The 24,396-nt window shown below is 36.3% G+C and overlaps 1 protein-coding gene across 2 annotated transcripts in view; it reads right to left on the bottom strand.

Annotated features, from left to right (window-relative positions):
* LOC133529080 (calcium/calmodulin-dependent protein kinase kinase 2) overlaps positions 1-24,396 on the bottom strand; it is a 305,137-nt gene that overhangs the window by 36,843 nt on the left and 243,898 nt on the right. For both annotated transcript variants that reach the window (XM_061866700.1, XM_061866701.1), the window contains one exon: positions 10,285-10,359. In XM_061866700.1, the coding sequence (XP_061722684.1) occupies positions 10,285-10,359 (75 nt within the window). The remainder of the gene's footprint in view (positions 1-10,284; positions 10,360-24,396) is intronic.

A 24,396-nucleotide genomic window follows, 5' to 3' on the forward strand; every position in this document is an offset into this window, starting at 1 on the left:
CTAGATAAATCTGTTATGCCTATATATAAAGTACACTGCACATCTTGAAAACCAAGTTCTCAAATAAAATAAAATAGTACCTGGGCGACCGAGCTTTGCTCGGTTATAACTATATATTGTAATATGGTGGTGTATAGGTGATAATCTTAACTACATTTTTTTACTAAATTAAACTTGTCTAAAACAATAAAAATTAAAAAAAAATATATAAACTTGAACATATAAAAAAAAAAATACAAAAGTTAGTCACCGGGCGAGATTCGAACCTGTAACATTCGTTTAGCAGTCCGCGTCTTAACCCGCTAGACCAGACGGACAGTGGCCAGCAACACGAAATTAGCGACCATATTCTGCGTAGAAAGAAAAACGCATGAAAACTCGAAAACACGCGTTTTCCCAAACATTTCAGCGAAATCGTTAGAGCCGTTTCCGAGATCACAGAAATATATCTGTGGCCCTAGTGAAAAAGGGTACAAGTCTCTGGCAGTTTAGGTGTATAAGGGCATAAGTGTTACGTGGAACTTACACCTCTTTACAGCTGCGCTGCCAGAGACTTGTACCCTTTTTCACTAGCGCCACAGATATATATATATATATATATACAAGAATTGCTCGTTTAAAGGTACCTATAAGATTTAGCAATACCGTAACATGACTGGGCTAGCAGCGTCTACGTCTGCTTTGAGAAATGCAACACAAAGGACTTTGTAAGTCATTCGAGATTGTTCCAGCTGAGAACTTGAGCCGTAAACAAGGAATCCCGACAAAAATTGCACTCTTAAGTGTCCCTTTAGCTCTGTTCTCCATACAAACGTAGTTACGCTCTCATTTTTTTTATACTACGTCGGTGGCAAACAAGCATACGGCCCGCCTGATGGTAAGCAGTATCCGTAGCCTATGTACGCCTGCAACTCCAGAGGAGTTACATGCGCGTTGCCGACCCTAACCCCCTCCCACCCCTCGTTGAGCTCTGGCAACCTTACTCACCGACAGGAACACATCACTATGAGTAGGGTCTAGTATTATTTGGCTGCGGTTAGTGTTAGAAATAATTTTAAAACGACTAGCTAGATTGCTCTGAAACTTTGTACTTACAATAGGATAAGGTATATCTATGCCTGTAATTAGTTTATGTAGATGTATATTATATACCTAATATTATTATACGTGAAAAGTTTCATTATAATCCAACACGTAATTTTAAAATGAGAACGATACTTGAAATTCGACAGAGCTTGCCGGGGACTCCACATTGAGTACCGGGAACCCGCTCGGCGGGTTCTCTGTTCGTAGTCGCTTTCCTCTACAAAGCGGGAAAACCCTGGGATCGGCTTCCAGCGTAGCGCTACGAAAACGTTGGTAGCGAATGTGTTAAAAAAGCCTAAATTCAATGTGTTTACGTTTTCCCATCGAAGAGTTCCTTTGGCTACCTTCCGACTGCATCATCAGATCAGCTCCATGTTAGCATACTATTGCATTGTCATCGGAAATACGGAAGTATACCAAATTTCAGCTCAAACAGACACCAGGAAGTGGTTCAAATTTAAGTTACAAAATTTTAAGCTATATATATAAATATAAATATTTATAAATACTTAAATACATAGAAAACACCCATGACTCAGGAACAAATATCCATGTTCATCACATATATATATATATATATGTAGATTTATACAGAGAAGATACGCGGTGAAGCTCAATAAAATGTGTGTAAAAAGAAAATAAAATGAGACAATCAGTAAAATACACGGCCACCAATTAAAAAAAAAAGTCTTCTTATTTCACAAATCGTGACACTTAAAGAAACATTAAACCACTTAAGTGGCTGATAGACGGGCGAGTAAGTTCGCGAACTTATGGCTCGACGACTTTTTTCGCTTGTAAAGTACGCGTACTTAGGCTCACACACGACCGAAAAAGGTCGTCGAGCTGTAAGTTCGCGAACTTACTCGCACGTCTATCCGGGACTTTAGATATTAAATTCAAATTATAAATCCTATTCTTCTATTGTATTTACTTTCAAAGAGAAATGTTAATTTTCAACTCAATCCACTTGTGCAGTAAGCCGCAAAGTATAAGTAATAAAAACATGACCTCGTTTCAATAATAAAAACAATTTTCACAAACCCATATCTAAATTAAAATAACAATTGGAATATAAACTCTGTGCACTATTTTATAAAGTCGTATTAAAAATGAAAGAATCTTTTAACATACGACTTTTCCAAAGTTAACGCACAGGTCGCCTTTGAGAACTCAAAGCTTAATCTCTGGTGCTAAATTTTTAATTCATTTTCAATTATGCCTCCGGAATGCTGTTAGTCTAGTTTGGATTTTATGCTATGAAGAAAAGGTTTAAAGTCGGGTAGTTTAATCTTTTTGTAGGTGTGTGAGGGTCGCACAAAACATTGTAGAAACAGCAGTAGTGAAGTGAGCCTCAGAAAGTCCAGGAGATTTTAAAAGTTTATATATCAATGACGTATACTTAATTAAATGTCCGATTCCGCCTTCGCTTGAAGCCCTGGGGGCTCGCGCTGCGTGTGGATGAATTTAATAGCATGCTGTTTAATACACATATACAGGGCGTCCCAAGACTATGGGACATCAAGGGAAAGTACCTTAAATATAAGACATACGATATTTTGCTAAAAGGAGACTTTATTTTATTTAAAAAACTGAGTAATACTGCATTCAAAGATTTAAAAAAAATAAGTTACTTTGTCTGGAAATCGAACCGACTCGAATGTGAAAAAAAACACACCTGTATTTTTATGATGCCAATCGAAAGAATGCATAAAAAAATAAGTCATCTCAGGAATATGATATCGCAAAAGAGTAAAATTTTTTGTTTAAAATTTCAAGATTCGGTTTAATTCCCAGAAAAAATAAGCTATTTTCAATTTTTTTTAGGAATTCTTTGAATGTAATATTAATTACTTTAAAAAATAAAATAAAGTCTTCTTTCAGCAAATCTACGATATTTAAGGTACTTTCCCTTGATGTCCCATAGTCTTGGGACGCCCTGTATAAGTACGGCGCCCCGTCCGTGCTAATATAACAAGTAATATACCACTGCGTTGCTCTAAGGAGAGTATGTAATTATCATTATTTCGCCTCCGCTTGAAGCCCCGGGGTCTCGGCTACGTGTGGATTGATGTCTTAGCATGCTGTTTAATACACGTAAAATTTGCCCGTCCGTGCCAATGTAACAAGTAAATACCACTGGCTCGCTTGTCCTAGTGTATGAAATTATCATGATTCCGCCTTTGCTTGAAACCCCGTGGGCTCGGCTACGTGAGGATTAATCTTAGCATGCTGCACGCTACGGATGCATATATGCGTTCACCGTCATACAAGTTTGTTCCTAGGCCACGCCCCCTGGCAGTGAATGCGTTAATACACGTAGACTGTGCCCGTCCGGCCTATGCAACAAGTAATATAACACCGAGCTTGTACTAGTGTATGAAATTATTATGATTCCGGCTCCGCTTGAAGCCCCGGGAGCTCGGCTATGTGAGGATTAATTTTTTAGCATGCCGTTTAATACACGTAGACTATGCCCGTCCGTGCCAATACAACAAGTAATATAACACAGAGCTTGTACTAGTGTATGAAATTATTATGATTCCGCCTCCGCTTGAAGCCCCGGGAGCTCGGCTACGTGAGGATTAATTTCATAGATGCTCGAGGGAAGACATAAATGTTTAGTTTGAAGAGCGTACGTATTCTGTATAGTACTTCTTTTGCTTCGCCGTAGTAGGGTATATAAACCAGGTTTTCAATTTTAATAATGTAGAGTAGCAAAAATATTTTTGGTATGTTTTTAGTATGTATACATTTTTTTTTGTGTTCCTTTTTTATGTCGGTTTTTTTTCCTCTTTTGTTGGCGTATGTGCCGCCACTACCATAGTCTTAAGTCCGGTCACTGAAAACCAGCGCCGCGGATTGCCGCGGCATTATGCTGAGTGGGGATCCTATTTTAGCGTCCAATGTTTTTTTCTCTGTATGTTCTTCTTTTTCCAAATTGAATATGTTGTGGCGTTAAATAAATGTATTTTCTTTCTTTCACTCTTTCTAGGTTAGTACGTGTTGGTTTAAACACCAAAAACAAAACGTGTGGTTGCTTCGTTACTTAATATGTACTTTTATATAACGCGATTAAGGAAAATGATTTATAAACAGAGGGCCTACCGCGAACCACGTTCGACGTGTTGCCTCTCTGTCGCACTCGTAAATTCGTACGTAAGTGTGACTGAGAGGCAACACGTCGAACGTGGTTCGCGGTAGGCCCTCAGTTTGTTTTGAGAAAAAAAACAATAACTTTCCCTTTCAAACACAGTTAAATAATTCCTAACCTATGTCTAAAAGAATCATTGATTTGCATTGATTTGAGTATCAAAGTACTGTTGCGTCATTACTATAACTGCCATAGTATTTCCTATGCTATTTATATTTCCTAACCTATGCATGTATGTATGTAATAACATAAAGTGCATAAACTACAAAAAATATACATAATACCTAACCCTGTCCGCAGTGGGGTAGTATAATAAATAAAAATATATGTAGTAAACCTATTACTAAACCTATTATAAATTTTATACGAAGTTTTGGTTTTATAATATAAAACCAAAACTTCAGCGTAGGATGTAATTAAAATTAGTATTGTTTTCGATCTGACTCCACAATACGGGCATAGCCTAGTGTGGCAGTCATAGGTTAATGCAATCTTGTAAAATTTTTGGTAAATAAACTATTTTTATTTTTTTATTTTAATTTTATAAAAAGTATACAAACAAATGCATAAAATATATCTTCTTGGGCTTAACTTTGACTTTATTTTCACTTTTTATTAGGCCAGCTTTTTAGCGAAAAAATAAATTTACTTTCAGATGCAATATATATGATTCACCTACTCAAAACAGTGCTCCCAATTTTATTAAAAATATTTTTAGTTCCTAAGTAGTAAGAAATAACTAATTGGCCTGTGTGTCAACTAGTCCCAAGTCCTTAGGCACTAAAGTTTAGAAACCAGAATAACTATTTATCTAAACAATTGCGGCATAGAAGAGCTCAATACCTACTCGTAAACAGATCTGTCGGCCCGATTCGAAGAATAATTAAGACACGTTTAAGATCTTGAAACTAAACGACATGTCAAAATTGACGTTTATTTTGATTCCGCTGTGATCCCAATAAGATCTACGATATTTCTAACGTCAAAGTGACATTGGTTGCCCGAATCGAGCTGCTTCTGTCAATTATACGACATAAAAACGATATCTAAATTAGAAATTATCTAAACCAGAACTTATCGTTATCGCATTTCATTCTTGGATTCGGGCCGTATGTCAACATCTGTAGCTATGAAGTGACATAATGCATCAGTCACTTCAGCTTTAAGCAGCTTATGTCATTACCTATTTATCTAGACTGAAAAGGGAATGCTCCCAGTACTGACTTTGTATAATAACGTCTGAAAATATCGATACAAAAAATGTGTCAAAATATGTATACACTACCTTAATATATGGGCAATAAAGTCGTGTATACACAGTTTCGGCACTTTTTTCGTATCAATATTTTTCAGACGTGACCGTACGGTGATTACCGGGAATAACCGTTGTATAGGAAACCAGTACCGGCTTTTGTATTGTTTCGTTTGTACTCACAAATACAAAAATGTCAATCGTAAAGATCCAATCCTGTGATTTGTTTGTGTAAAAATCAATGAATGAATGAATGAATGAATTTATTGCGTATTTGGAAATTCAGGTTACAAAGTAGCAGTTACAATTGCAGAAAATGAGTCACACCGAACCCTACCTTTACAGGTGTACACGCTATTACATCTAGTTCTAGAATTATGGTATCCGAATCAAACACGCGTAGTAACACTGTGAGTGTAGCGTGCTTGGATAGACTAACAAATGTGGACGCGACCAATAGTAACGTTGAAAGCGAACGCGTACGAATGAGGGTAGACCGAGCGCGGTGTACACAACTTTAACACCCACCCGCTATCTCCAGTTACCCGTGAACAAGATGTAAGTAACTGCGTCGAAATATCGGGAACTCAAAAACAGTACAAAAGGTAATCCCGGTCGATTTAAGTCTACGAAGTTACAAATTAAGTACCCATCTACTACATATTGTGTATTAAATCCTTAAGAACTTAATATAAAATGTCAAAACGCAATGTGGGATTGCCACAGAGCATGACGTCCCCGTTCATTAAAATGTTCTCCGTTATTGATACAATGGTGGAATAAGACACAAACAGATCCACAAACCGAGTAAAAAATAAATAAATAAATAAATATTATAGGACATTATTACACAAATTGACTGAGTCCCACAGTAAGCTCAATAAGGCTTGTGTTGAGGGTACTTAGACAACGATATATATAATATATAAATATTTATAAATACTTAAATACATAGACAACAGCCATGACTCAGGAACAAATATCCATGCTCATCACACGAATAAATACCCTTACCAGGATTTGAACCCGGGACCATCGGCTTCGTAGGCAGGGTCACTACCCACTAGGCCAGACCGGTCGTCACGAAGAACGGTCAAAAATAACGAGAAAACAATTATAACTATGGTTGTAACTGTCTCTAAGCTGTGGTTAGGTAGCAGCTGTGTCCAGCAATAGAATTCGCAATAAATATCATTTATGGAGCTTTCATGTGACCGCAGATGCGACATTACATCGGTATACAGGAGCCGATTCAGATTTCACGGTTTGTTACGGTTTTTATCTTATTTGACGACCGGTCTGGCCTAGTGGATAGTGACCCTGCTTATGAAGCTGATGGTTCTGGGTTCGAATCCCGGTAAGGACATTTATTTGTGTGATGTGGAGTTATTGTTGTGATGAACGGGTGCTGTTTGTGGAGACCGGTCTGTTTAAGCTTACACGGGCTACATGTTATGTTATAAGTATGTAACTTTACTTTTGAGTGGCATTAACGTGAGACACTTCATTCGGTTCTTGTCGGATTTAATTTTTTTTGTTTTTTAATTATTTATATAAGAATTCAAGCCTTGGAGACCCTCTACATCTCTAAGGATAATTTAATGATTTATTTTTTTATATTTTATCTCCGACACTTAGAGACTTATACATCTCTAAAGAATTTTAGTATTTGTTGGTTTTATTTTTTATCATAGTTTTTTTTTGTGATTTGACATTTAGAGACAGTATACATCTCTAATAAAGTATATATTATTTGATCGATTCCATATTTGTAATTGTATTTTGTAATTTTTATTGTTTGTAAAAATGGACATGTAAAAGTGCCCCTGTGGCCTATTTGCTGAATAAATGTTTGATATTTGATGAGCACATATATTTGTTTCAGAACACAAGCCTTCTTGAGCTGATCATGAGACTTAGTCAATTTGTTTAAGAATGTTTTGATATACTCTTAATTATTGCAGAATGACCAAACTCAATATCAGATGTCAGACTTTACAGTATATTGTTTACTTGAAGTATGGGTATGTGTAACTGGGCAAAGTGCCCATAAATATGTAAGCATATTTTTCCTTTACTGTTGTTTTATTAAACTAATATGACCTTTACTGTGCATTGAAAAAGTAGGGGTGACTCTTACGCGAAAGGTCGTTGTAAATATTTAAGAAGTCCCCATAAATATTTATTGACTACTTAAAAATATTGGATTAGAATTCATATCGAATATCTAACTAAGGTTTGTTTTTTTATTCCGTAGACTAAAATGACGTTTCATATGTAAGACATGACATTTCTTAGTACCACATGACTGCGGAATAAAAAAACAGAATATAGAATAGAATACTTTAACGGTTTTACACACGTATTCTTAGTAACAATAATACAACAAGTGTTGTACACTAAAAGAGGTAGTTAGCAACCTGAGAACTTTGCTAGGCTTCGTGGAGGAGCTGGGGTGGTTAGAGTAACGCTACCTCGTTTCACGCAAAATAGGCACAATGGTTGTCGATTTGCGGAAAATGCCCAGAACCACTAACTAACTAACTAACTACCAACAAGTGTTTGGTCTGGCGTACCTACCAAATGGCCGAAGACCTTCTGGACACCCTAGGTACCGCTGGAGAGACGTAGTGCAAAAAGATCGTAGCGAATTCGGCATTGTCAATTGAACAGAAATGACTCTAGGGCCTAGCCACGATGACAATCTTAGATATCGTCAGGTGACAAGCAAAACTCACTAATTACTATAAAATAAATAAACAAAAATCAACCTTATTTCAGTAGTAATATGGTTCATGGTGGCTATGAACGTATGGTAGTAATTAGTGACTTTTGCTTGTCACCTGACGATATAACAAATCAAATCAAAAACAATTTATTTCGAACAGTGTCCATATGTGAGTATTATATTCTTTGGTCCATATCGTGTTAGTGACATACAAATACTTAAATCTAGGGTTAGTATGACATGACATTAATACAAATTATATGTATAACGCCAATCGAATCAAATCGAATTTCACTGGTGTATCTTAGGTTTAAGTTCTTTGTGTAATTTGTCGTAATATAAATAAATAAAAAGAAAAAAAAAAATTTAAATAATGTCACTTGACTTTTCGTAGCATCCGTCATCTTCATGCATTTTAATTTTGGTTTGATATTTGTCGATGTTACTATTGTCATTTTGGCTAGAATCCCAGATACCCGCTCCCGTCCTGGACGCCTGGGTCGCTCCGTAGTGAAAGAAACCCCACTGTCTCTGTCACACCAATATGGAAGAGTGATAGAGAGAGATAACTTTGCTACGCTACGGAGCGTAAACGATTGGCACTCAGGGTGCGTAGACAAGATGACAATCGTTAGCGCTCCGTTGCGACCGAAACAAAACTGTATCTATCGCACTAATATGGATGAGTGGTAGAGAGAGATGACTACGCTACGCTATGGAACGTGAACATTCGGCATCTTGTCTGAGCACCCTGGACAAATAACCTGGCGGTCTTTGGCCCAAGATTTACTTCGGGTCGTTTTACAAGCAGTCGTCTTTTAATTTACGATATTGCTTATGATATGCGTGTTTCATTTCTCTACTACATAAACGTTGTCTGAAAGAGATCGCTCTCTAGTGAACGCCACCCGTTGTTTACCACTATATTCATGTTTTATATGTGTTTTCATGTACGTTTCTGTTCTGTTCTATCGATTCTGAGGTTGTACAGTCAGCATCAAAAGTAGCGGATGAAACAACGCGCCAAAAGTATCTGATATTCCGGATAACTTTTCCAAATATAGATACATTTTTAAAATTCGTGCTCAAAAGTATATCTTTTACATTCTTAGTTGTTCTTAATATAGAAGACATCACTTTTTGTTAAGCTGTTACAGAATGGTAAATACTTATGAAACGTTATTTGATCCGCTACTTTTGATGCTGACTGTACAATAAACAGGATTTGTATTGTATTGTATTATATCATGTGAGTGGATAAGTTCTAAAAACTAAAGAGCGTCCCTGATTAACCTTCAAATTCCAACAATATTGAATCAAAATGACTAATCTAGCAGTGCCACCAAAAACAATCGAGCCACTTTGACAAATTGAGTTAGTGACTTTGTGAGGATCAATTACTCGTTTCTTGTTGATATAGGTATTAAATCCATCTTCATTAATTAATTCTAAGATTGATAAGTCAAGTGTGTTTTTAGGTAATTTTCTTGAAATGATTTGCAACTCTGCAGATCATTTGTTTTAATAAATTTAAATACTGAAATCATACTTAATTTATTAAGATAATTTTGATTGTGAATAAAAGGTTGTTAAAAAATTTTTTTGGTTCATTAAGATAATTCGATAATTGTTGTAAAAAATTAGAACTATTGTTTTTGGGACTCAAGACTGCAAAACATTCACGTCTCTAAAAAGTTGAAAAAAAAAACAAATTTCGAGTTGAAAAACTGAGTTGAGTGTTAATGCAAAGGACTCAAAGAAATCACTATTATACCAGTAGGGGAGTATAGGTATGGTTGTCTCAGGGGTTGTTTGTCACAGCGGCCATAATAAGTAAACGATCACAAAAGTTCATCGATTTATTACTTACGTAGAGAAGAACGCCTCTTGCGATCGTTCGACACCGGTAGATGAACTTATTCGTTCGTTTAGTTATTTATTATGGCTGCTGTGAGAAACTAACCCCTGAGACAACTATGCCAGGTGTTCCCTACGAGTAAGATGCATAGAAAGTAAGTTAAAGTTAAAGGTAAGAACATAACTAGGTAACATTTAAGTTCTCACCTGTTTTCATCTGCGTTTTGCCATAATTTGGAGTCCCGTGCGTCGCCGCCGACGCCAACGTCCAACGCCGAATGTCTGGAACAAGCGGATACAAATGTATTAATATCGTGAACAATAATTATGTTTCTAGTGGGACTACCAGTGGCGGATCGTTCAAAGAACTCAATTCCCACCGGCTTGTCTAATTTCAGCCCGTTGAGTACTTTCACGATCGGTTCATGGACAAAAGGAAAGCAAAATTAGCTCCGGGTTCCCCACGAATATTTGTGACGCGCCGCCGCTGGGGACTACAGTATTAGGTTCTTCAAAAGGAATAAAGGTTTTTAAAAGGTCTTCAACGTATATGTAACAACGCTGGAGTTGCAAGGCTACGGTGACCGCTTACCATCTGGTGGATCGTATGCTTATAACCAGTTTGTTGCTTTTAAATTAATACTTTTAGCTATTTAAAACTATCTCATAATACCCAAGAACTCCTCAAATTCTTTAAATTTTTCCTTCTCAAATGTCTAAATTGCCTACTCTTCTATGTCTGAATAAGAATAAGATTTTGTTTATTGTTTACCGTGTCAAACAAGAGGTTAAAATTATATGTACATATATAGTCACAACGGCTGCCCTTTTCGAGTATACAATATTACAAAATTACAGTGTTATATGTATACAGATCACTTAAGTTTATATTAAGTACATCTAAAATTATAGTCTTAAAAAAATAATCCACTGCTTTAATATAAATACAGCAGTATGCTACAGTTGAAGGTTTTATAAATTAATTTCTGTCTACCCTGGATATCTTGGCTCCCAGAGAGTCCGTTTTTATTTTTGCGATTTTGGCGTCAAATAATGTAAAAACCTTCATGTCATGAAAAAAACTGGTTTAACTCATTACTATTACACTACTCACTCACTACTACAAACATATACACAGATTTTATGAAAAAATATTTACAATTATTCGGAGATCCAAGAGTTGTTAATACTGCTATAGGTTTTTTACATATGATTAAAAAAGCCAATTACAGGTTCTCACCAGTACATCTAGATTTGTGGTGACAATTGCTGGTTAGCACAGTACACTACTCGTATAGGCCAGAGTTACTATATTTAACTTGAAATTAACTAAAGAAGATTTTAAAGAAGAAGAAAACACACAAACTCCTCCTCCAGGACACCTCACACAGTTCCGATGTTGCTATTGAATATCAATACCCTGCTCCCTTATAAGTTTATTTAATTCTTACTAGCACGTAACAAACAACTGTACCCCTAGTGTAAATAAATTCGATTTTGAAACGTGACGAACGCGTTTGCGTTTAGTCTCATTTTGTATTGGATTTAGAAAAAGCGGGACGTTTTGGAAACTCAAAATCCTATACAAAATGAGACTTAACGCAAACGCGTTCGTCACGTTATGATGTCGATCAAATTTACACTAGGGGTACTGTTCTGTCTGTAGTTACGCGACACATTAAGCTAAGGAAAACTTTCTCGTCACTAAAACTATGATTGAAACGCAAATTAAAAAGTTATCGTGCTACGTCAAAGTTCCTCCCCAGCAGGTGCACACGATCACGTCATCGCTTCAAATCTATAGATTATGCAATTTATCAGTCGGACCAGAGACAACCAGAGACAGAAGACTGGCAATCTAGAATGAACTTGTGTTGCTGTAAAGGACCAACTCTCGCAATAGCAGACCAGGGGCCGATTTTTGAATTTCAAACGTTCGATTTCATGTGGCTCACTTCAATGCTATCACACTAGGCATTAAAATTCTACTAATAGAATTAAGAACGAGCGGTTAAAACAACCGATTTCCAATTTCTATCGATCGTATTTCATAAATAGCATTTCGCCATTTTCCACGGATTTTCGAGTGACGAAATCGAGCGCTAGAAATTAAAAAAATCGGCCTTAAGGCCTAAAAGTATACTACGAGATGGCATTTTCATTTTCACTGAAAACCTACTTCAATACTCATAAGTAAGTAAGTAAACACTTTATTGTACGAGAAAAATAAATATTGATTACATCGGATAGAAAATAATTAGTTACTCATTAGGATGAGACCAGAGGGCCGACCGCGAACCACGTTCGGCGTGTTGCCTCCCTGTCACACTGAGATACGAATCCACAAGTGCGATGGAGAGGCAATACATCGAACGTGGTTCGCGGTAGGTCCTCAGACGAGAGTAATTTGCGAGTCGCGTAATTTTGAATCCTCAATTTCTGCTGCACACGGCAACGCAAAATGAGTTGTTTGCCGACATATAGAATTTCTGCAGCTAAGATAAGATAAAAATATTTTTATTGCATAAAAATGACACAGAAAAGTATACAGCAGTTGTTTCTAGGATTTGGTGCATAACTAGGTCGACAACAGAGTTTCCAGGACTCTCTGCACTAGGCTAGACCTGTATCGCGGGAGACCAGATGTATTAAATATGTTATAAGGGCCATGCACGTAATTTAAGTCGAAAATGCTCGACATATTTCACTCCGTACCGAGTGACTCTAAAGTCTATCGTATCTGTCAAGAGTTTTTTCTTACAATTAGTATGAACAGTCTCTAATTACTGAATGGTCTCTGTGTGAACTTTTTGTAAACTCTGTAAGATGGATGACAGAGTACCGACTTCTCGCTCGTTCATATCTGTCAGCCGCGTGTTTTCTTATACTTTGCGATATTAAAAAATATATTGTCTATAACAGACGAGGCTGAGTATAAAAATAAGTAAGGAAAAGGCGGGTATGTAAGGTAAGCCTTCAATGTTTTAAGGAAAATTCTTACGTATTTTTAGATAAATAATCTGTAAATACTTTTGAAATTACAAGCTGAAAGTTGTCGTATACGAATGAAAACGTGACCAAGGCCTCCATATTACCTAGGGCTGGAATCTGGAAAGCTTCAACATAGGGTCGACAGGCAGAAGCCATATTGTGAAGTTGGTATGAAAGGCTAAGTTCACACGCATACCAACTTCACACGGCGTTAATTTTTCCCTTATACCGTATACCATAGTGATAGCAACATTTGAATGACAAAGTTCAAAATGGTTCACGACATGGCTGACATCTGAACTTCCATCAACCCTAAGGGAAAATTAGGCCTTATTGGGATTAGTCCGATTTCTTCACGATGTTTTCCTTCACAAAAAATCTACTGTTAAATATCAAATGATATGTCGTAGATAAAATCGAAAAACTCATTGGTACACTTTCGGTCATTCTCGGGTCCGTTCGGCTAGGCATTGCTCCGAGCAATTATCAGGGTTGGCACAACTTGACGTCACTGCGTGCACAACCACAGATAAGATAATGACTTGAATTTTGACAACCCTAAATATCCGAAAGGGATAGTGCAATACATTAGAAAGGGACAGCATAAGCTGTCAAATTTCATTTCTGTACGATAACACTATTATTTATTGTGATTATACGGCGTTGGGGTGTCATAGATATCTGTTTCGAGGATGGTGGAGGATAGCTTCTCCATACAATCGTATTCTACATTTTTTCTTTGGATATAGACATTTTGGAATATATTTTTACACTTTCTGATGTGTGATGATAATGATGATGAAGATGGTATCCTGTTATCGTTCGTTTTTAAGTAGTTATCGTTTTTAATAAATAAATAAATATTACAGGGCAAATTTACATAAATTGACTAACAGTGTTCGCTAAATAAGGCTTGTGTTGTGAGTATTTACACAACGATAAATATTATATATAAATATTTATTAATACATAGAAAACACTCAAATAAATGCCGTGACCAAGATTTGAACCCGGGACCATCGGCTTCATAGCCAGGGTCACTACCCCACTAGGCCAGACAGGTAGTCATGTAAAGATAAAGATAGTTTATTTTCCAAATAGGCATATCACAATGCGCTTATGAACGTCAAATAAAGCTACGCCGGCTCTAACCCTACACCTCTGACCCGAGAAGATTTAAATCCCTCCTAAATTGTAGAAGGGTATCCCAATATGGGACCAACAAGAAACTCGATGTAAATGACAATGTTCGTTTGAAAACTGGTATTTGCTTCCACCGTGAATTAAATATGTATTAAAATATTGTATCGCTGTTTGAAATCACATAATATATAAGTGAAATGGAGATAAATACACAAATAAATAACACATTCTAACCTTGGGCCTTATTCGACATGCACAACTGTCAAATTTCGCGTCCACATCAAATCAACACTTGATTCTATCGCATGTTGATTGTATCAAGTGTTGATTCTATCAACTGTGGATATTATCATTTGGAACAATCAAAACTCATTCATAGAAAAAATAATCAAACTAAAATCAACTTTGTTTATTACTACTATACAGTTTGTAATGGCTCTGAACTCGAAGTGGATCGGTTTGATTTGATTGTCACCTGACTGTGGATTGCTAATGTCAAATTTTGACAAGTGTTGATTTTATTGCTAGACTTTATTGTCTATGGGCTTGGGCACCATCTTGGATTTTTTGACGTACGACAGGGAATACCCTTCCTTTCATACAATATATGGCATAGAGTAAGGCGTCTTTTTTTTTTAAAACATAACTTTACAAGAATCAGCGACATCTTGTATCCGATAGTATAAGTAATGCGCTAAGAATAATGCGGCGGCGAGTAGTGAAACTATACCTGACAATGTCAATCAATTAAAAAGTGACCACACAGTTGATGGTCGATAAAGGCGATTATTAATTGAATTTTAACGACAATAAAGCACTATTGACATGCGATCTTTTTGTTGAACCCACACCTACACGTCGAATAATGCTCGCTCCACATATTCTCCTAGAAACGCTCAAAATTGTAAAAAAAATTGATGCAATTTACTCCGCACCCAGTCTCAAGTTGCTTCTAAACCACGTTAACGAACCAAGTTGTAACCTAACACATCTGTAAATATAAGGCATATGATTTAGAGATAAAGTCCGTTTTTTTTAAATTACGAGATGGTTCATGAATAACCTTTATTACTATAAAAATAATACTACATTTGTCAAAAAAAAAATTCTGTATTGCGCTATTACATAATGCATAAAATTGATATAAAGATAGGTACCATAGTAGCTCGCTCACTTGGTCTATCAACAACTATTTTAATGCTCTTTGTACTCGTATACGCGACCCCATTGTATGTACAGTCGCCATCAGATATATCGGAACGCATGTATGAGATCTCAAATTATTAAGATAAGACCTACTGTCCTGTCTATATTACTTACCAAGACCTAAGTACCTATTATTTATATGTACCTACACAAAGAGAATTCCTATGTTAAAAGGAGATTAAATACATATTTTGTTATTCAACTACAAATAAAATAAAATTTATCTTTTTCAGTTAACACATTTTTTTACTGATTTCTTTAATAAAATAAAACATTAAAGTATTATGTGACTATATTTCATTGTCTTCGGTGTAGATTATTTACTGATGTTCCAATTTCCTGTATCAGTTTGGTACCAGGAAATATAAAAACTACACCTCTTCAAAAACTTTGCTGGTAGTTCGACATCTGTAAGTTTAAATATAAAACATGATAAAAACACTTAAGTCAAAAACGTACCTATACATAAAATATTTGCCCTATATTCTGGTCGCTCGGTAGGGTGCCCAGAAGGCTGGGTGCATTTCCGCGCTGGTTAACAATGCTGATCCTCTGGTCTCCAGAAGCCTATATAAGGCGCTCTCATAGAGCCACGCTAGTGCCCTAGAGTTTCAAATTCAACCCCAAGTGCCACAAATATGTAGTTTAGGGTTTAAATTCTGGATCAAGAACATGGAATACTATTCGCTAGTAAGGCCATAGGTATTAGAAAAAAATAATAGTAGGAGACGGCCGTGGTCATGGTAGGTGGTACAGGTGGGCCAGGCAAGCTCTGAAATTATGCACCTATTTTACTATAACTTTGTTCACCTGTGTATATTTACTGTTTCCATGATAATCATTTTTAATATGTAGCCCGTGTAATCGGGCTGTATAATTGGTCTCATATTTTTTAACACAAAATCATAATTTTAATTCAATAATTAATGGTGTTTTACATATTAATCATTAATGTTTAATGTACCTATTTTGCAAAATTTTCTTGCATATAATAATATTGTTTACTTCAATTGACGTGTTTATTATTTTCGTTACTATGTCAACGTTAATACTTAAAAAATTATAACGTGAAGGTTGAGTCCGCAGTACAGTTACAGTTTACGTACATAGTGGCATTAGCACAGTCGGATTAGGACCAAACTCGAAATGTCTGAACAGTCATGAAATTTGGTATGTATATACGCCCCTTAAAGACCCCTTTTTCATGCCCACACCATTTGACATTTGGGGACCTCGAGGAACCGCAGCCATCTTGGAAAATGTGGACCATCCAGGAGAAATTCGCGTTTTACTCTAAATCTACGTTCTTTATTCAATAATCGTGTAAGGCAACATTCAAGCTTATAAAATTCTACATAAAATAGTTTTAGACATCTTTGCGAAAAAAAATGATCTTGCTGTAAAAAATACTTGCTAAACCCAGATTTAGCCCTTATACCCTTTCATGGGATATTCTCTTAATAGGAAACTTGGAACAATAAAAAATCCACTTTTAACTATACATTTGTACATAATCTACCCCAATATCAATATTTTACTTGACTGCAACTTAACCAGAAAGTAGGGTTATGGGTATAAGTACTGAGGATTCAGGACACCCTGTACCTTAGGATACTGGACGGATTTTTTAAATGACGTATTATTTAGCCCTAAACTTTTTTCTTCCGTTAATTTTAGTAACTTTGTATTGCATAGCACTTGTATACTAACTGTGGATCTACTGATGTCTGTTTTACTGTACTCCGCTCAATAGTTTAGGCGCTAGAAGAAAAAATATGATTTAATATTCGGAGTCCTCTCAAGGCGGCTGTATTGATTTTTCTTTAATAGAACAAGTAAAAGTAGGTTGTGAATGGCAAGAGAAATCTAACGATACGTCATTTAAAAAAATCCGTCCAGTATCCTAATACCTAGCTACTGGGTGTACTGAATCATCAGTACGTACACCCATAACCCTTCTTTCTGGTATAGTCACAGTAGAGTAAAATGTTAATATTGGGGTAGACCACGTACAAATGTATAGTTAAAAATAGAATTCATATTCCTCCGAGTTTCCTTTTAAGAGAATGTCCCCTGGAAGTGTATAAGCGTTAAACTTAGATTCAGCAAGTATTCTCTATAACAAGATGTATTGTTCTGCAAAGATATCGAGGACTTTTTTGTGTAGAATTTAATAAGTTTTAATGTTGACTGTTGTGTTGATGGTACACATTTTCCAAGTTGGCTCGGATTCCTCGAGATCCCCAAATGTTAAATGGTTTGGGCATGAAAAGGGGCCTTTAATTTATATACATAATAAATTTCATGACTGTTACAGAGATTTCGAGGTTGGTCCTAATCCGATTATGCTACATAGTGCGTCCGCAGCAAATTCGGTTCTCCATACAAATGTAGTTACGCTCTCATTTTAAAATGACTTGCTAGATTGCTCTGAAACTTTGTACTTACAATATGATATGGTATGTCTATGCCTATAATTAATTTAAAACATAAATGTGAAATGAGAGCCAGTTAAGTTCAATATTAAGAATATGAGTTGTTGTTGATTCGCCGACAACGGAATTGAGATCTATATGGGTCCCATGTTCTGTGCTGTGTAGAAAATCCTGAAATTATAAAGGATTTGTCTTGGCTAGTTTTTACGTATAGGCTACGTATCACCGAAACGTCACAAACACCACGAAGGTTCGACTTGTACGGGCCCTCGTTTTTCCTATATTCTTACACGCTGCGGAGACCTGGACTATCCGAAAGACAGAGGAAAAGACGATAGACGCCCTAGAAATATGGTGCTGGAGGAAAATGCTGGGGATATCCTGGACCGAGTTTTGGACTAATGTCTCCATCCTTAAAGAACTCCGTATCAAGCAGCGCCTTTCGACTCTCGTAAAGACCCGCATACTCAGTTTTTTCGGTCACGTCTCGAGGAGGAACAACGACTCCATAGAGCGTCTAGTGGTGCAGGGTAGAGCAAACGGAAAAAGACCGCGCAAAAGGCCACCTATGCGATGGACTGACCAAATCAAATCTGCCATGAAGGGTCCCCTGAACGCATTTGCCAGAATGGCCCCCAACCGCGAAAAATGGCGAGAAATCGTACGGCAAGCAACATCTACGCCTGATATCAGCAGTTGACCACGACGCTCTGCAAAGAGTACAACGACAAAGAAGAAGAAGACGTATCATATTTGTCTAAAATTTGGTTTGTTGGTACACACACAAGGGATAGTCTCTAGCTAGGTACGGGGTGCCACACTCGTCAGCGCGACGGCGATATTTTTTACCTTTTACCTAAAAATCTCAAATTTGTGTACGGGCTCAGCTCCTGTTTCGTCTTAAGCCTGAATTTAACAGATTCTGACTCACAGGGGGCTTTGAGCATGCTGTTGCGTTCGTTTTCAAATTTTGAAAAAAAGAACTAGCCTAACAACACAATAAATGCTTGTTTTTCCGCATTCTTCACTATATCTCCCTGTCTCACTACTATCTGACCTTCTAACCCAGAGGGGAAAATATACCTTATTGGGGCTACTCCATCTTCCTCATGATAATTATATATTTTACTTTACTGTAAAGCAATCGGTACATGTTACAAGATGCACATTGTTAAGAGCCGGGGTTAGAACCCACGACCATTGGTTTTAAAATGAAGCTTTGTATATAATTTGTATTTTTATAATAAATCTGTTTTCTTGTTGACATTTTGTGGTATTGTATTGCTTTATGTTAATTGTCAAGATAGTTCTTTCATCCTGGACAATTGTCACATGCGTCACATGTACGTTTTATGATAGATCTACATCGACGCAACTGCATGTCATTGTCAAAGAGCATATAATCACTACGTTTTAAGAGACGGGACTTCCATACTAGCGAGTGGAATCAGTTTGTTTCGCAAATCATTACCAAAATGTACGACAAAGAACCGTCAAAGAACCATAGTACCAACATAAGCGATTTAAATAGTGTAGTACGCTACACGCTTACGATTCTTATCGATATCGATAAAATGGGGAGGGTTGAAACATAGGCTCCTGTCTACAAATTTTGTACTCGAAATCAGGTTAGCATCGAGTCCACATTTAAGTTGTATGTTATATAGTGGATAGTTCTTAATTGGACTACTATCTGGTCGGGCTTAATGTGGACCCGAATTATTTTAATACAGTTTTTAAGTCGTGTTTTTTTTATTTTATTAAATGCTTGATTTTCATAATTATGTGCACATACATGTTTGAATAAATGTAACTTTTCTATGGGAAAATGTATCAGGTCTTCGTTCCCAACAAATTTGGCCCACTGCATGCATCTGAAAACATACAGCCTTGGAAAAACATGACTTTATCTACAGTATCGATTTTTGCACTAAATAATAAAGAAATTACACGAAATACCCGAACAAAACATTGAAGCCTTCAAAACAAACAAAGCAATTAGGCTGACAGTAGACTTGATGTAAACTTGACAGAATAAATAGCACTGACGTTTTCTTTTTCTTCGTTGGCAATGATTTGCGAAACAAATTCCATACAAAACATTTTTCTTCCTAGTTGCGTCAGCCTGATCGGAATTTGGCAGCTAACTCCATCTTGCGTCCAGTAGAAGAATCAAAATCGTACTGGTAAAACTACTCTCTGCCTTAGGATCCCCTTTTAAATGTCATAAATCCAAACATGGCAGCCATACCCATCGACAAAAAAGTCTACCGTTGATCTAATTTCATTTGACATTTAACTAATACGTATTCGACACGCTTATATTTGACAACTAGAATCCTGACTAGAGCTGGGACTGCGTACCAAAAGTACGTCTCTGTTACTCGTACCAAAAGTACGTCTAAAATACCAGTTTTACGAGTATGACCCCCAATAGGCAGTTTACGTATTTGCCGTGCTTAGGCGTCTTACAAATAAGGATTATTTATACAAATATCGACTTATTATTTCGGTAAGGGTCGGAAATATGGTGACGTTTTGAGTGAAGGCTATGAATCTATTGTCATATTTTTGTTATATATTATTACATTATTTTTAGATACAACAGACACCCAGACGACCATCTGTTAACAAAATTTTATTTTACCTAAAGTAACGGTAAGAATGGAGGTACGAGGTGATAAAAGTTTCATATTTGTTTTATTTCAGAAATCAAAGTCCGTACTTTTAAATACTCGACAAGCTAAAAGTAGTCTATTACAAATAACCTGTTCCAAAAACTATTCCGGTACAACGCCCCGCCTCTAGTGTGGATATTGTTCACTGACAGGTGGTGATAATAGCAATTCGACAAGTCACAATATTTCTCACATCAAATGGAAATCAACACGAAACGTCACTTTTAGCATGTCGAATAAGGGCCCTTAAATGTGTATGTATAACGTTGTTTGTACTCTTATTGATAATATTAGGGAGTTTTCTGTAGACTCCTGTTACTCCCTTAGCAACACGGCGTAGTTACGTGAGCAGAAATATGATATTTTCCAACTTGGTAAATTGATAGCCTTTCAGGGCAATTACTGGCACGAAACGAAACACAGTTCTAGTGCAAAATAAATATAAATTTATGAACTGGTGAGACTCAGATATACGAGTGTTACATTATGTATATTTTTAACGAGTCACGTCTGATACCTTCGAATTTTCGACTAGTATATTACGTGACACAGTGGAATGAAAATGTTTATTTTTTGTTTTTCACAATATTTTTTTATGGTAATGTAGGTCTAGCTAAAGTAGGTCACAAACTCCTCTGTAAAATAAAAGCACTCTTTCAACATCAATGTTTTCAATTTGTTTTTAAGATATTTATTACAGTACAGTCATAACAAATGCATAAAACGCGCAAAATTACACAATTGTTCTCGTTTAAATTCCAAAAGTGTCCAGGGGGCGTGGCCTAGGAACAAACTTGTATGACGGTGAACGCATATTTGCGTCGGTGGCAGTGAATGCGTTAAGGGTCTTGGACACTTTTGTAATTTAAACGAGAACAATTGTGTAATTTTGCGCGTTTTATGCATTTGTTATGACTGTACTAAATAAATATCTTTAAAAACAAATTGAAAACATTGATGTTGAAAGAGTGCTTTTATTCAAAATTCAAAAATTTATTCTGCAAGTAGGCCTCAAGGGCTCTTTTACAAGTCAATACAACATTTATAGTAACATTATATAGTGACATGAAAAATACATAACAACATTTATAAATACAACAGCCAATACCTGGGTAAACATTACATTATAATAATCTTAAAATAAATAATTACTACAATACAATAGAGATGTATAGTCTCTATGGTTAAAAACACATTAAATCTGGAGATGTAAAAGGTGCCCAATGTCAGAGTACTAATATTCTAATATTCTACAGAGGAGTTTGTGACCTACTTTAGTAATTTGCCTACATAATGATGGTCGGTAATTAATTTAGATAAATACGTCTGATATTGTTCTGCATGTTAGATTATATAATTATTAGATTTAGAACTTAGATTTAAGGAATTTTAGTAAGTAGTTATATTCAAATACAATTATTATATTGTTCATGAATAAATTATAATAACGTGTTGAACGCTTTATGCCATAAACACAAACATCACTCAAACGCCAAGCTCCCGGGCGCAAGGGAGCTAATGTAAACCTTACTTAGTATTAAGGTTACTTTGACAGCGTCCGCAACAACACCTATAGTTGTCCTTGGCGCTATGGGCACGACGTAGTAACGATGGCTTTAGGTATTATTGGCGTCCAAAAGGTTAAAATAATAGATATTTTTAAGTTATGAGACTCCCCAGTTTTAGGATAGCTATTGTACGAATGCAGTGTCTCTATATTAACAAACCTCCCTGTGCCGGTTAACTCGGTTAGTCCGTAACGAAGTTCACCCGACGGAGGACTGAGACTGAGCTTGAGGCAGGTCGGGAATGAATTACGTCTGGGCCCAGATCACAGTGCATGTGCTTTAAACAGTACAAACCTGCAGTATTTCGGATACTATAGGTATAGGCGTATAATATTACGTACTTGCGGCTCCTAAAGCGCGCACGAAGGCGTACAGGCAATCACCACTGATTCGTGCTTTGCACTACATCAACGCACTTCTCCAGTCGGCTCCAGACTGCGAATTTTTTGCCAGTAATTGGAGGCAAATTTGTGAGCAATGCAAAAACCATTGTGAGGCGATGGATGACCGTCCGTCCTCAGTTAGTTATTAAGGTTCTCCTGTGTTTTGTAATTCTATTTTTTCATGTATAACACAATTTAATGATCAATACCCTTCTATTTGTGTACGGATATATAATTTAAAAATAATATTGACCTACCTAGTCCCAGATTGTATTCAGTACCTGATGTGTATATATTTGTATACTTTCTGTCCTAAATTTCGCAGTGCATTAGTACATACTGTAATGCTGTGTAATTTTGTTGTTAAAATAAATAAATAAATAAAATAAATATATATCAAAGTTTGACGGCCGGCGTCATTTTTAATTTTTTCTACTCGTCGATTGTAATGGTCGAATTAAGATTTCGTATACCACTTTACTTTTCATGTATGGGCTTCCAACTCAACTATAAGATTCATTTCGATACGCTGTAGTCAACTATAAAAAACTCACTTGCCGCCGCGCTCCCATTAGAAAACACATGCGCGGGGCGCTAGGTGCGGGGTGCTAGGCGTGGGGCGGGAGTCGCGCATTTATGTCTTTTGTACTAAATTTTTTTCTTCTGAGATACTTACCAATTTTCATTAAATATTTAGGTTTTATAGTAAAAAGGTATTATTTTAGATGACTCGTAGAAAAAGTATTGTAAACAAGAGTGATAAAATCAAGCTTTTCAATCTCGTACCTTACTTAGGGAACTCAGCAAGCTTCGTTGCCTAAATATGTTACTCAACTGATTGTATATAATACTATTTTATATCGCCGACTATTCGACGTCATTCTCATTGTCATGTCCATCGAGTTCTTCTCGAGACCTTTCTAATGAGCCTAAAGTCGATGTGTTTGTGTCTTTCCATCGAGGAGTTGCTTTCGCTATCTTCCAACTAGGTACATCATCAGATCAGCTCCATGTTAGCATATTATTGCATTGCCAATATTGTACTTCAAATTTCATCTGAATCAGATACCGGAAAGCGGTTCAAATTTTGGTTACGAGATATGAAGCACTACTTAATACAAATATGCACTATAGGAATATATGTTAACGGCACCAATCATGGAACATTTAAGAGAAAATTTGGAGTGTTTTTGATATTTCACCGACACCTGTAAAATTTCTACCGCTTTACGCTTCAAAAGTTGAATGTCCAATTCGTCCTTTATATTTTCGATGTATTTAATGAAAGCTACTGCAATTGGTTTCAAATTATTAGCCAATCAAAACTTTTTTTGCTTCAGTCATGGAATGTATGGCGCCATTTATTTTCAAACTAACAAATATCAATGAAAAATTAAACATAAGCAGCTCTTTGGCTCTTTTTTATGGTAAAATGCTGCCAGCGATTAAAAACTGATGGTAAATACTTGTTTTACAGGATTTGTTTTTAAAGGGTCGGCAACGCGCATGTGATACCTCTGGTGTTGCAGGCGTCCATAAGCTACGGTTTACCATCAGACGTATGCTTGTTTGCCACCGACGTGATATAAAAAAAAATTGTCTATACCATTCCATTACTGGTGCCTGTTCCATTATAGGGGTGTTTCCTATACGGAGTTGAGTTAAATTAAAGTGTGTAAATAATCCATAACAAAAGCCAAAGTTTTACAGTATTAATCCCTCTAATGATTAATTAACATTACTACCCACTTGTTACCTCTCTTGTGGGTAAAGCTCCTTAAATTTATGAGAATAGTTTGTATAATTGTTGCTCTTGGATATTAAATTATCCGAAGGATGTCCGTGGGCGTATCGTGGCCGTAAATCCATAAGTAAGTAATTTATTTGTGCGATGAGCACAGATATTTGTTCCTGA

This window comes from Cydia pomonella, chromosome 20 (assembly GCF_033807575.1).
Source record: "Cydia pomonella isolate Wapato2018A chromosome 20, ilCydPomo1, whole genome shotgun sequence".
NCBI classification, from domain to species: domain Eukaryota; kingdom Metazoa; phylum Arthropoda; class Insecta; order Lepidoptera; family Tortricidae; genus Cydia; species Cydia pomonella.